The 14,456-nt window shown below is 43.2% G+C and overlaps 2 protein-coding genes across 2 annotated transcripts; both read right to left on the reverse strand.

Annotated features, from left to right (window-relative positions):
* Positions 1–888: 888 nt before the first annotated feature.
* On the reverse strand, positions 889–3,809 carry LOC112573777 (bone morphogenetic protein 4-like). Its single transcript, XM_025254376.1, has 3 exons — positions 3,713–3,809; positions 2,288–2,587; positions 889–1,742 (listed from the first exon to the last, which is right to left on the reverse strand). The coding sequence occupies exons 1-3, from the start codon at positions 3,807–3,809 to the stop codon at positions 889–891; spliced, it is 1,251 nt and encodes a 416-aa protein (XP_025110161.1).
* Positions 3,810–9,197: 5,388 nt separating this feature from the next.
* On the reverse strand, positions 9,198–13,986 carry LOC112574085 (pancreatic triacylglycerol lipase-like). Its single transcript, XM_025254942.1, has 11 exons — positions 13,876–13,986; positions 13,386–13,507; positions 12,686–12,951; positions 12,338–12,484; positions 12,077–12,185; positions 11,509–11,631; positions 10,992–11,224; positions 10,653–10,785; positions 10,298–10,421; positions 9,747–9,947; positions 9,198–9,333 (listed from the first exon to the last, which is right to left on the reverse strand). The coding sequence occupies exons 2-11, from the start codon at positions 13,465–13,467 to the stop codon at positions 9,264–9,266; spliced, it is 1,488 nt and encodes a 495-aa protein (XP_025110727.1). The 5' UTR covers positions 13,468–13,507; positions 13,876–13,986; the 3' UTR covers positions 9,198–9,263.
* Between the last annotated feature and the right edge of the window lie 470 nt (positions 13,987–14,456).

The following is a 14,456-nucleotide window of genomic DNA, read 5'->3' on the forward strand; positions in this document are numbered from 1 at the left end:
AAAAATGATAATATTTGCTCACGGTTACAGCGAGACAATACGTGTTGCCAATACAACACCTACAGCAAGGGGACATCAGCGCAGTGCTGCCTGGAGGGAGGCAACCCACAGGTGACAGACGATAGGACGCCGGTAAGAGACGCACGATCCTCCCTCACTCCGCACGCGTTTCTCACCTGCGGCAACGGCTCCTGTCGTTCTCTTGATCCATGACCGACATGCGGTCACGTGGTTAGACTGGAGTTCGAACCTTGTCCCGCCTGACCGAGCACTGCTTCTCGCGAGTCTAAACGGACTTCTTGTTGTTATAATTATTATCATTTACAAAGTTTTTTTCCAGTAATTATCTGTGGGATCTGATCAGCTAATATTATTGCTCTCAGGAGTATTCAGACAATCATATACGTAGATAATATATACACGTAGCAGACCATGTAAATCCTATGTAATATTGTCTATATAAAAACATTTGTATAATTATCTATTCAAACAGAAAATTATACAAAATAATAAAATATATATACATACTTACAACAATAGGTAATATTGACTATATAAAAGCATTCGCTTAATTATATAGCTAGTCAAACACAGACAATAATGAATATTATATTCACACAAAATTATAAATAATATTGAACATATACACATGAATATTTGTATTCACACACATCTAACCCTAATTTAAACTGTTAATCAGAGTGTCTCATTTCTACAGCTCTTACATGGAAACTAAAGCACGCAGCTACACACTGTGTCTCTGTCTCTCTCCCATACGTTGGGAGTTCTTTTTTCTCTTTGTTGTAAGTAGCCCAATAACAGCAACAGTAACAGTAACAGCACAGCAGTCATCTTCATACTAACCCCCTCTCACCCCGACACCCATCACTACCTGCACCCACACTCCTCCACCACCATGTTTTCCAATTTTTTAAGGACAACATGGTTCTGTCCATCCCGCACCAACATCGTGATGGCCGACAGCTTTGTCGGCACGCAGCACACGTTGGATGCCGCACGAGGGTTGATGGACTTCACCAACGTCTGCAGGATGGAGTGGTTGGTGGGGCTCTGGTGGGAGGCCAGAGGGTAGCTACACTCGCCGCCACAATAATACGCATTGTATCCATAGGGTGCAGCCACCCAGTCACTCCACCCCAGCTCGCTGAAGTCGATGTACATCCGGTGGCGGCGGCAGTGGCTGCTGATGGTGGTGCGTGTGATGACGCGTGGACGGTCTTTATACCTCTCGCCTCTTGCCTCCTTCATGGTTCTACGTCTTCTACCGCGGCGACCGCCTCGTCCATCGTTCGTGAAGGTAACAAGTAGAGGGCGCTCCTTCAACCACTGGTCCTCTGTTTGGTCCTCTCTTCTCTTTAGTCGCACGTGTTGGGTCGCGGACCGGAAGGGGCTTGAGGACACGACCTTGACCTGAAGGCCGTGGTTGTAGCGAGAGCCTCGCTTCCATTTCTTGACTGCAGGCTTGACATTAAAAATCATCCACGATGTGTTTGAGGTGCTAATTATTTGCGTGTCCATGAGTCGATATTTTATTTCCGCACCGTGGTGTTGTATCTGGTGTATCTCGACTGTGAGGTTCGCAGGCGGCTGCTGTGGTGTGGCGCCACCGTCCACAAGTATCCGCAACTTTGCAGCACGGACTTGCTCTGTGTCTGGGATCGCCGAGATGTTAAACAGCATACACACACACGAACTAGGGGCACAGTCGCAGGCATGGTGGTCTGCAAAGATATTGTAAGAAACACAATTAAATTGTGAGCTTGGGGTGAAATACAAGCTGACAATAATACAGGAAAACATTTTGGAGATTAAGCTGACATTTGCAATCCTGTTTCGAGCTACTTGCTGTGATGTCTTTTTTTAAACAGCCAATCAAAATAGTTGAAACAAGATTTTTCATGCTGCATACAGAAATTCGGCAAATAAATAAAATTTTGCTGGAAAATAAAAAGAAAGGATTGATGAGTAAGAGAGAGAATGAGAGAGACAAGGAGTGAAAGGGAGATAAGAACACATCTTTCATTTTGATGTATTTCGTGTTGACAGACGTTACCAAAATAACACTAACTAGATCAACAAGTATTTTTTTTAATTTTTTGTACATTTAATTAACTAAATGCCTCTCATCGTGTGCCTCTAACCGTGCTCACCTCAGTTCCTTGCTGACCCTCACGCCATTAAGCTACCACCGCTGCCTCATTCAGCATTTTGAATGAAAACAAGGATGCAACAACGAACCTTCAACTATTCACAAAGATGAACTCACCGTGAGGGTAGAAGCTTCTGATGGTGTCGTTGTCTACTTTTGATCCTCCCACTGTCTGCTTTCTAAAGACACTGTGCATGAATGGAGGAATCTTACTCCTCCCCACAGGCCGAGGGAGGGACTTCAGTCCCAGAATCTGTAGAAGGGTGGCCTTCCCCATCGCCCGGTGGGTAATCACATCGAAGGACTGGAACAGAGCTTGACCATTTGACCCCGAGGCGGAGGATGAGGGGTCATTGAGTAGAATGACAAGCAACAGCAGCAGCTTCGGCCAGAATGTAAAATGATTCAACTGGATGCCTGCAAAACAATCATAGGGGGATGATAATGATAATAATGATTATAATAATTATTTTCATTATATGAACACATTCTCTATTTTTTTTTGTCTCTGATATGCAATAATAATTACCCTCAGAGTATGCAACTGCATCTAAACTGCAATAACTCAAACTGGTTAAAAGCTGGATTTATTCAAATATTTGTGTCGACAGAGTTCGCGTCGATGCAGTGTACCTCACCCTTCTTCCTCCTCTTTACTTTCTCTCCTCTTTCTCTCTCTCTGAGGATTTCAAGGGGGCGTGAGGAACTGATAAGAACTTCCAATCAACACAGTAGGGACTAGTAACACAGAACACCAGCCTAATGTAAGATGCACAGAGTTAAAAAATTTTCTTGTTAACATGAAGTTGTTTTGGTGGTTCCGTTGAGAAAATCTACCTCTGAATGCATCCATTTAAGGATATTTATATATTTAACTCGACTAGCTTATAATTTTCTGTCCACATAAGTCGACTTTATTTTAATGTATTTATTTATCACATTTCGATCATGACTTTTTATACCTTTTATTATAATTACTACTTGAACGAAGTGGTATCGACACCCAGACCTGAGTTATTACAGGGTAACAAGATTCAAGTGCATTTGTTCCATGTTACCTCCCTTACATTTACCTTAAGCTTAAGGCACATTTTAACTCACAACCGTTTCTCTCTCACCCCGACTGGAGAAAGAATGAACAACAAAATGTATTTTTTTTACGTTCATCGAAACATGGAACCACATTAAGGAACAATACGACGAGCAACACAGGCAGCATCTGAACCATCTTACAATGATGTGCAGCCCGAAACACACAAAGATGGATGAGGTTACAGTCCTCCCTGATCCACAGATATTTGTATCTCTATTGTAGAGGAGGCAGAGTTCTAGTAAACAATAAATCACCCTCCTACCTTGTGGGTCCATCCTTGCCAGTGATAAGTCCCCGAGTCCACAATGAAAGTCAGAGAACCAGACTTTGCTGACTGTTGATGCAGGTCCTTGTCTAAACACTGAGAAAATGACTGGAGTAAATAGGATGCCTCACTCCCTCCTCTGGCTAAAGAAGACTGCTTTCTTGATATCGTGGATCGCCCTAACCCTCTAATACCGCCGTAGCCAAGACAAATGGGGGATCAACCTTGTACTGACCAATCACAACACGCCTCTCAAAAGCCAGTCGTGACCACAGCATCATCACCTACAAGTCCACCTAGACAATCAGTCTCGCGCTGCTTCATGATGACAGTGTCCAGTCTATAAACATGTGACGTCAGCAAAAACAACAACATCTTAAGCCTCGTCCTCACTGAGCGGGCAGACAGACACGCGGCCGCCCGTTAGACCGCCACGCTTCAATGGCGCCATGCTTGGTCGCGCGACAGTCGGCAGTGTGTGCGTGTGCCTGTGTGTGTGTATATATATAAAGATGACTATTCTTCGTGTTATAATAATTACAACTTGAAATACCGGCGTGTAGCAGTTCACCTCAGCTTATGGCGTAGAACACACATTGTCGTGACTCCACCCGTTACCGTACCCGTACTCGGTGAGCCCTAGATGGCGCTACGCTTGTATGTATGGCGTCTGATGTTTTTCACTTCTAGAAGATTTGCCTTTTGGTCCGGAATGGTCTGCTGGAACAGTGAGTACACGATGTTTAGTCGAGGTGTCAGCGCTGCTGTCGGGTAAAGTGTTTTAACTGACGACTTGAAAACGACTGTGACGCCATAAAACGGTCATAGGACCATTAATCGGTCATCCCTGGTCAGTTACTATGCAGGCCGTCTTTCGACAGACAGCTTTTTTACAGATGCAGACAAAAACCAAACAGGCAAAATTACTTTTAAATAATATTTATAGTTTAAATTTTCATTCTGTAAGATACTACAAGGTTCTGGTCACCAACAGCAAGGATTGCATCATTGAATTCTTGCCATTGTAGAGGCTAGAAGGTTCTGAACAAGCATATTGATATTGCTGTTGACTAATAAATCTATACAGGCCAGTGAAAACAAGAATTATGTTATATTAAAACATCTTTGCGTTTTGCCGTTTTCTTTCTTTTTGCCCCTCGCGGTAACAACTCACCATCGCACTGTCAACAACCTAAATGCTTCCTGCAAAACCTGATCATATTGCAGATCACAGCATAGTCTATCGACTGAGTGACATCACACTGGCAGACACCCGTCTACCGACTCTTTCACCCGTTGTTGTCCGAATACAAACAAGGAGCATCCGCAGCACTGACGACCGTTGAGACTCGCCAGACGCCGTATACCGGTCCAGCGGGACGAGGTTCGAACTCCTGTCAGCCACGTGACCGCATGTCGATCAAGAGTACCGTGGTAGCCGTGGCTGCAGGTGACGAATAATTACGTCAGTGAGATCAGAAGTGAGGAACGCTTGCCGAGGAAGTGAGGGAGGAGCGTGCGTCTCGTGCCCGCGTCCTCTCGTCTCACCAGCGGGAGTTACCTCCCTCATGGCGCCATTGTTAGACAGGAGTCTGTCGCTTTTGTGACAGCGAGGTAGTCACCCCTTGTGAGACAGTTCTCGCAGACACCTGGAATTTTCGCAAAATTTTCGCTCGCCTTTCTCGGGAACTATTTTTTGACGCTCATGTTAACACTCAGGCTTTCAGTCTCGTGAAGGGCATTCCCTTCGCACACATTGTACAGGTGTGTGTGTGTGATTTTCAGATGCTCCTTATTCCATCAGAAGTCGAACTCCTTAACTTAAATAACAAAGCAAGCTCAAACTCATTTTATATTTCCCTTCTGCTCAAGTGTTTGGGTTGCAAGACGATCAGTTACAATGACGTAGAACACAGGTCTGTGGTGGATCAATTGTTGTCAAGTGACGTCACCGAGAGGTAACCGTCAGTCACCTGATAGGACTGTCACCAACATGATGGAGCTCAATTAGGAGCTCGTGACTAATATTCTGGACCAGAGCACAGTGGTGTACAATTAAGCGAATTGAAGAATACTTGCGTGCGAGTTCACCAACAGGTAAAACAGATTTTTAATGTGACTGCTGCACTCTCTGATTATCAGAATCATAATTGTTGTATAATAAGTCATCGGACCAACGATCTCTTGTATGACACAAAGACTCACTGCAAAGCTGAATGAATCTCCTCCAGCGCTGCTTACATCCGCTTCTCACCTAAAATGTTTTTACGGACTTGACTGAAAACTTCAGTATCTGACATCTAAGCCCAACAACATTTTCCTGGCTTTTCCCTTTCAGTGTCTAACCCATGAACGTGTACTGTGTTGTAAAGTATATAAGATTCACTTTTAAGCTAATCTATTTTGTGTGAAAAAAACTGAATAAGAGATAGTTGATTAGTATTAGTACCAAAGTCTTCCAGATGATACTCAGAGTTAAATGGCCGTGGGGAGAGAGAAAGAGAGAGAGAGATTATCTCTTGCGAAACATCGTAAACACAAATCTCGGTTCTTTTACAACTGTTGGTTCATGGAATAGCAGTGGGGACAAGCAACATATTTGAGGGGCTAGTACAAGTGAAAACACTGCCTGTACCAGACAATAAGGAGTATGTTGGCAAGTCAGGGCTGAGTTCAGAGGCGAAATGAAGAAAGAGTAATCTCGGATGAGCTCTTGGATCCTTCAGATGTTTCTACATAGTATTTAGCATATTTTATTAGTATAAATGATAGTATGTTCAGTTCTATTTTAAAATGAAAGTGGGCGAAGATGTTTATCACCAACAGTTATTACTCTACACTGGACACTCAAATGTGTTCATGATGCGTGACGAACTGTGACCGGTCGGCAATCGCTGCTGGGTTGACTCGGATTAATGTTCACTTTTTTCAGGACAGACACAGTGTGCCACAGATTTTAAGTATTGGGAACATGACAGGAATCAAACTGAGGTGCTATGAGCAGCCAAAAAAGAGAGAAAACTAGAAAAACAATGAGCAACAGACCGTCATCCGGTAAAAACAAATTTGAAGCCATGAACATCAACAGGTAGATGGAGTGGGGGTGGGGATGGAGATGGAGACAGACAGACAGACAGACAGACAGACAGACAGACAGACAGACAGACAGACAGACAGACAGACAGACAGACAGACAGACAGACAGACAGACAGACAGACAGACAGACAGACAGACAGCGTGCAACCAATTTTACAGAGCGCCTTTTATGCATCCAAAAAGTCAACGATGGTTATTAATCAGCATCACTACTTACCCATCTTCAGAAGCAAGTGAGAACACCACGATCCTGATGTTGTATGGTCCTGGAGTAGAAATATTGATATCTCGCAACGATGGGCAAGAATACGAAGCAGCGCGGAAGACACGAGGCACACATACATACAAAAAGAGAAATGACCCGCCGCTTGATGATGTGAGGGACCCTCCTGATGTCCTCCATACTCACTCCCCAAGCGAGACTAGGGGTTAAGATTAGGACTAAGCTACCTCCTACTCCAGGTGGAACCCCCTACTGTGACAGTCTTACTCCTTTGGTAACAGTCATTCAGTGATCCTCATCATAAGGTCTGCCACCAGTGGTGTACTATCCTATCAGGGTGTGGGGAGGGACTTCAGTTTGATTTTATTCAGAGTAGGCCATTGCCTGTGGGAAGGGGGTAGGACATAAAAGAAGAGAGAGAGAGACTTGTATTTTTTGTATTCAGCTGTCACTTGTTTAAAATGCAGTCAAATTAGTAACACTGTAAGTTGATCATTTTATTCTCTGGTGACGTGGCCTGACGAGAGGTTGAGGGTGGTGGGGACAGGGGATGCTGTACCCGGGCTTGCGCCCTTGGTCAGCAGAATTTTTTCCTTCTTTATCTTTTTAAGAAAGGTTGACCTAACATTCCTTACTCTGGTGATTTTTTTCAATACAACCGGGTACTTGAGGTTTCAACCCTTAACGTCATTTTCCTCATTTACTTACAACTCAGGAGTAAACAACTCAATGTTCAAGTAGTGATGTAGATCCTAGTGCACTTGTCCCAATGTTTGCAATCTAGATTAAATTACTGAATGAAATGTAGATATTGACAATCGAATTGTAAGCATATTATTATATACTGTGAAAATAACTGTCGTCTGCCCCGTGTTGTCTCGGCGACCCTGGACGTGTCCACCTTTTGAATCCACACAACGTGAACAGAGTGAACAGCGATAGGTGAACGGACTACGTTTGACCAATCAGAGCTGGAAACCCACCAACCCCTGCATCTTTTTATCCTACAATAGGTGTAGGAGTAGGTTTACGTGTGTATCAAAGCATGTAAAATCAAAAACCGTCTGCAACTGAAAGTGTTTTCAATCTCTGAACTTAATCAAAGTCAGGCTTGGCTGGCAGGCAGTAGTAATACTTGCCTGTCGTCTGCTTGTTTTCAACTGTCATCAGTCGGTTTGTATCTACACTTATTCCGCATTTTTATACTTACTATATAAACTGTCTTTGATATTCATCATCATCATCATGCCAAAAAAAAAAAAATACCAATACCAATTAGAGAATGGGGAAGATAATCTATCTTGGAGAGGTAGGTTACAGTGGTTGACTTGCTGCCTTCGAAAGATAGCTTAATTAAGTCTCTATTGATTACAGTCTCTGACTGTGACCCCCTGGGGTCGCTTCTTGTGCCGCAGGTCACCCCGGGTGACGTAATCGCCACAAGACCTGATCCCGCATGTAACACCAGTCACTGACCTCAGTTGTAGTTGACAGAGCAAGTAAATACCTGGTCTGTGTGACTGATTGTCATTACTGTGATTAATTGTCGCTCACACTTCTCGGTCGAGTGTATGTAACACTGCTGTATCAACGCGGATTTTTTTAAAAATACTTTTTGACAATATTTTACATTTTTTAATAACAGTCAGCGAAATCATATGTGTTCATACATTATGTTATACGTATCTGGGGGCGAATGTCACATTACTACTGACAAACATCTGTCACAAGGGTGGGCTCCCTACATTAGCTTTGAAGGACTTTCCTTCTTTGTTCTGAATGTTCATCGCCAGGTAGGGATCAATGCTTGTGTCTCTCTAATTAACAACAGGTGTATCCTCTTTGGAAATGGTAGGGATCGATGTTTGTGTCTCTGTGATCAACAACAGGTGTATCCTCTTTGGAAATGGTAATCCACTGACAATAACCAATCAACTACACTGGCGGCAATAATCAGTTAATTACACCAAAGCCGACCCCACTACCTTGAGAGCGGGCAGGACCTCCCTCCAGGGGTAGAGATACCCAGCGGATAGAGCCGACAGGTTTTACTGACTAATTGCACTGTTGAAAATTAGTTGGTTTTCCGGGTATCGGCGGAAATTGAATCCCCCCGACTGGTTTACTGTGGTTTATTTGGATGTGATCCTGGAGTAACTCGACATGGGCATGCGATAAACACACAATCCGAACTAATGTAAAGATTGGGATGTGGGTTTCAGGCCTTAATATCATAGTTTCCGTTTGATATTTTGTACATTCTCATCGTTACTGTCTTTAATACTGATGTTCTTTTATATCAAACGCAAGTCAATCTCTCAGTTTTTGACTTCCAACACCACTTGACGCGGACTGTTAAAACCAGTTTATTTACTCCACAGGTGTTTACATCAAGACTAATTTGTGTTATCCAAGTCAGCATTTGGAGGAAAACACTTGCTTTTGATCCGATTTCACACCGATGCCCTGACCGCAGAAGGTAGAGCTAGAAGAAAACACCATCATCTTTAATAATAATAATAATAATAATAATAATAATAATAATAATAATAATAATAATAATAATAATAATAATATAACAACAGCAGTTGCAGCATACCTTTGCTTGAACGACTAAGAAAAAAAACCCAAACAGTTTACTGAATCACCAGCAGTAAAACAATCAAAAGACAAAAAAACAAACAAACAAACAAAAACAAACAAACAAAAACAAAGCAAAACCAAAAAATTTTCTTACAGAATGAAGACGACTAATGTAACAAAAGACAGTAAAAGTGAGGAAAGCAAGGAAGCAGTAGAACAGAACAGGAAAGAAGAAGAAGAAGAAGAAGAAGAAGAAGAAGAAGAAGAAGAAGACGACGACGACGACGATGATGATGATGAAGGCTCGTGCCGTACTTTTGTTGAGTCTCCCCGCTGGTGATATCAATCCTCCCCACGTACAGCTTGGGGTGGCGAAGGCCCAGAAAATTCCACGAGGAGACGTCCAGGAGCGCCCAGTGTTGGAGCCACCTGACCTCCACGCTCGTGACGTCACCCAGCAGCAGTTTGGACGTCATGACGTAAGTATATGTTTCTCCGGGGTTGAAGTAGACGTCACTGAAATGTTAGCCGTTTATTTCAGCTTGAGCACCTGAGGTAACTGCTTTTTGAAATAAAAATTTCATCACAAATTTCATCATTAGTAATTATATAGTTAAAAATAAACTATTTTTCTCTACTGTTTTTCCCCTCACCCCCTAAGGTCACAGCCGGGTCAACTGGGTCACGTGCGCTGCATCACACTGCTCTCGCACAGGCTCCGACGCCATTGGCTTCTGGTAAGGCTCAAGCTAGGGCTATATATTAACTATGCATTTCTGTACACAGTCACGTGTATACGTGTTTGACCAATCGCTCCCATCTACGTCACAGTAGAGGAAAAAAAACCCAAAAAGAGTGCCGCTTACTCATTGGTGAGCTTGACTTCCTCGGTCTGACCGGAAGTGCCCGTCAGTGTGGCGTACAGCGTGCCTCGCTCCTGCTGGCTCCCAATGGGTTTGGCAAGCGCCAGGGACAGTCGATAGTGGTAGCCTGCACCATTGCGACCTCACCTGCTAGTCACGTGCTCACAGGCACCGCCATGACACTCACAAGGGTACATTAAAGTTATGGAAACAATCACAATTATCTTAGCTTGGTTCAAATGAAGAAATGTAGGTAAACATTTTTTACACTCGCTCACCAAAATATTATCAGCTTTATAATGTTATGACCTTAGTAGACAACCATAAGTAGTTTGTTTAACTAACAGTGAATACTGACGGCAGTAAGGCGAGAGGTCGCCGGTCAGGAAGTAGTATTTGAGGAGGGAGGCACCAGCGGGTAGCTTGACAGGGTCAGAGGTCAGAACCATGTGTCTGCAATCTTGATCACTGCATTTGAGGCATCGGCCGGCCTAGACACACACACAAACACATGAATAACACACGCACACACACTTGAATCTTAACTCTGTCTTGTACAAGCCTATTTAGAAATGTTTTTATGAAACTACTTTTAAGCTATCCTCAAACGTTGGATAAAACTATTTTATCTAAAGACCTAAAATTCAAAATGTGTTTTCGCAACTCAACGCCGCTCACGCCCCCTAGCGGCCCTCACCTTGAAGTCGTCCTCGCTGTCGCAGCGGTATGCGAGGAAGGGGCAGGCGCTGTTGATGGAGTCGATGGCCAGATGGTAGGCACGCGCATGGTTGCACCCGATAATCTCACGTAGACCCAGGTACAGACCGTTCTCCTCCAGGTGTGTGATGGGGGACTTGTCACAACCCGGCTGGTCGTGACCTCCGTTAGGGTAGTAGTCCACGTGACCACAGGGCTGGGACATCCCTAGGCCTGCAGTTTAAGGATTTATTTATTTTAAGTAAGTTTTACTTCATAATGTTATATGGCTCAGTTGCACATATTCATTCATTCATTCGTTCATTCATTCATTCATTCATTCATTCATTCATTCATTCATTCATTCATTCATTCATTCAAAGCACATCCTTATGTAGCTGATTTGTTACTGTTCTCTCAATGTTATCTATAAATCCAATTTTAAATACGACATGAGAATCAAATTAAGCACAAACGCACGTTCATGCATGCAAACACAGGAGCAGTGAGTCTGTTACCGAGCTCTGTGCTGTAGAAGTTGTCGCCGTCAGTGTGGATGGCTTCGACAAAGAGGGCGTCGGTGGGGTCCAGTCTCACGGCCTTGTCCGTGTACTGGAAGTACGGCTGAGCAGGGTCCAGTCCTGCAACAAACAATGGTGTATCCTGCGACATAGTCATTCTAACATTCAGTTTACATATCCTGCTTTATACTTACCACCGGCTACTGTTGTATCATGCAGTAACCTACTGATAGTGTCGAATCCTGACAAATAGACGAAATAGTACGCAACTCTGCAACTAATCCTGCACAATCCTACTACTGAATAATCCTGTACAATCCTACTACTGAATAATCCTGTACAATCCTTTAAAATAATGATCTCGACCGTTATTGTTTAGGTATTAGGAGGAATGCCATTAAAATGTTTACTTGCTCATGTCGAGCAAAAATATTTTACAAAAATACAAATATTTAGATATTTCACGAACATTGTTATTTACGTGACACGAAGAAAATAAAATAAAACAGTTAGAAGGAAAGACAGAAGAAAACACAGAATGATGGAGTGTTAAGGACCGTGTTACCTGTGATTCTGCCCAGGTGTTGGAGTCTCTCTCCGGCATAGCCAGCCACGTGCGAACCCAGACTGTGTCCCACGATGTGCATGTCCTCTTGACGTGCCCCTGTTGTGTTCTAAACAACAACATCTACTTATTTACATTTTTTTTCTTACAACCCTGTAAATTTTGAATCTAAAGTTCAAGTTTGATCAGCTCATCATGTTTGTAGACAGTATATATTGGAAGCTAGGTCATGTGTATTGTTTGAATATTCTTTGAATTCACCTGAATGAACATGATCAGCTGCGCTATCATGGCGCCCACGACGCGGGTGTTGGCCGTTGCTTGTCCGTAGAGAGAGAAGGATCCTGATCCCCAGTCCACGACCACCACATTGTAGTCCCCCTGTCTCAGCAGTGCGTCTTTCATGTCCTGTAGAAGGCAATGACAGGTCTTGAGCAGTGTCTTACACCTGAAAGGTGTATTACTGATGACGTGGACATATCCTGTCAGGTGTCTGACAGAAGACCAACGTTCTTTGTGTCCAACAGAAGATGTAATCACGTCCTGAATCTGATTCAGCAATTCTTTATGCCATTGTTTTGCTGTTATTGTGCTCAACATTAAACTTACCTTCATCCAAGTCGCCAAGAAGCTTTCGAGGAAGCCGTGAACGATGAACTTGGAGGGTCGGCTGGCGTTGAATGTCGACCTCGTTAACCCTGTTGTGTCCCCTGACCTCAGCAGGTAGCCCTGAGCAGGTGACTGGCGGGTGTAAAGAGTGAAGGTGGGGTTGATTTTCTCAGGAGACTCCGGGAGAAAGGAGATGGGGCGCTCCTTGCTGGTGAAGGGAGCATCGGTGCTGAAGCAGCCGAGGTCAGTGTAGCAGACCGTTGACCCTTGAGCGACATCAGCAGGTGTTTACGTGTTTACATGGAATAATTGTGAAAAATTAACAATAGGTCTCATCACGAACTTGCATTACTGGACTGCTGGCAGACATTTTTTTCCAGTTAACTACTAAAACGAGGCAGGTGTGTACAAAGCTTCCGGTTTAGTCACATTCTTTCAGTTGACAGACACAAAGATGGAGCGAGGGCAGACGCACGTTGAGGAGAGTTTCGTTAGGGTAAGATATTAAATTGTAGATGTAGGGTCTTAGGTTATGGTTAGGAGTGGACGTATATGTTAATTTGTTGTTGTAGTATTACTAAAGTAGTATTGTAAATTATCAGTTATGCTCTTGTGTTATATATCCTCTGCTAAGAGTGAAATAATGGAGTAAGAATAAGGAATACGATGTATGAAAGATATACACTGAAGCTTTACTCACGTTTGTTGACTCTAAGAGCACTGAGTACCTGAGTCAGTGTCAACAACATCAATATCGCCAGGGGACGTCCACCAGAGACCATGATGGCTGTTTGGAAGCGAATGTCTGTGTCTGGAACTGATCTGATGGAGGTGTAAAGAATAAGTTTTATGTGGGAAGTCAACTCTATCTGCAGTTGTAAGAGGCTTAGTCTTAGATATGTCTTTCTGATGCTACAAAATAATCCCCAACACCATTGCCATAATTTGAGAGGAATTGAAATTTAATCAGATAGATTAGGTCTGCAGGGGTCATTTATGATTGCAGTATGAAAGTATAAACGCCAGAAATAGTGTAGAAAAGAGCTGAAATTACAATCTTTAGATACTCTTTCTGTGTTCAGGTCATCTACTGTCAGTTGTAAACAATGTTTCTGGGAAATAGAAAACATTCGAAATCTTCAGGAAGCCATGTTTTGACTCAGCATATGATAGCAAAGCAAAAGACATACCTCGTAAATCCCTGTCGACAAGTTAAGATGCTAAACCATCAGTACTCCAACACAATCTTGTAGTCGGGAACTTTTATAGTAGAGTTTTGCACCCGGTTACTTACCCCCCCCCCCTGGAGGACGAGAGCCATGTGACACCAGGGGGCGTAGTTAGGCCGCTGTAGCTAATTGCCTTTGTGCTACAGTCTGTCTTATGCAAATGACTATTTACTCACTGATGTTTTTTTAATTTTGACCTGCATGCAATCAAATGAAAGGTACACTGAATACATACCCTGAATATATGTGTGCTCATTATGTTAAAGTGCTTTGACCCCGGCTTTGACTCCATATTACATTTGCTGCTAAAAATAACTTGTTTACTGCTTTCGGGTGTGAGAGCAGATGTACCCACTGCAAAACTCTCTTTCCTCTGTCTAATCTGATGACAGATCTCTATGCACAATATTGTGCTGACCGACCCCACTTGGTGTTGTCATTGTGTTCAGACACGCTCGAGCTGCTTCTAAAGTAAATGACACTTGATTGCAGGGGGGCAGGGATTGAATGATGTTGGAAGTTTATTTTCTCTTTCACTTTAT

This window comes from Pomacea canaliculata, linkage group LG10 (assembly GCF_003073045.1).
Source record: "Pomacea canaliculata isolate SZHN2017 linkage group LG10, ASM307304v1, whole genome shotgun sequence".
Classification (NCBI taxonomy): Eukaryota; Metazoa; Mollusca; class Gastropoda; order Architaenioglossa; family Ampullariidae; genus Pomacea; species Pomacea canaliculata.

What these genes read in the sequence shown, in the direction of transcription:
- LOC112574085 (XM_025254942.1), bottom strand. Translation starts at nt 13,467, where the DNA reads ATGGTCTCTGGTGGACGTCCCCTGGCGATATTGATGTTGTTGACACTG. An exon ending in CTTCTACAGCACAGAGCTCG is followed by an intron (nt 11,225 to 11,508) that starts GTAACAGACTCA and finishes CTTAAACTGCAG; the next exon opens with GCCTAGGGATGTCCCAGCCC. An exon ending in ACAGCGAGGACGACTTCAAG is followed by an intron (nt 10,786 to 10,991) that starts GTGAGGGCCGCT and finishes GTGTGTGTCTAG; the next exon opens with GCCGGCCGATGCCTCAAATG.
- LOC112573777 (XM_025254376.1), bottom strand. Translation starts at nt 3,809, where the DNA reads ATGATGCTGTGGTCACGACTGGCTTTTGAGAGGCGTGTTGTGATTGGT. An exon ending in GGCTACGGCGGTATTAGAGG is followed by an intron (nt 2,588 to 3,712) that starts GTTAGGGCGATC and finishes ATTGTTTTGCAG; the next exon opens with GCATCCAGTTGAATCATTTT. An exon ending in CAGAAGCTTCTACCCTCACG is followed by an intron (nt 1,743 to 2,287) that starts GTGAGTTCATCT and finishes ATATCTTTGCAG; the next exon opens with ACCACCATGCCTGCGACTGT.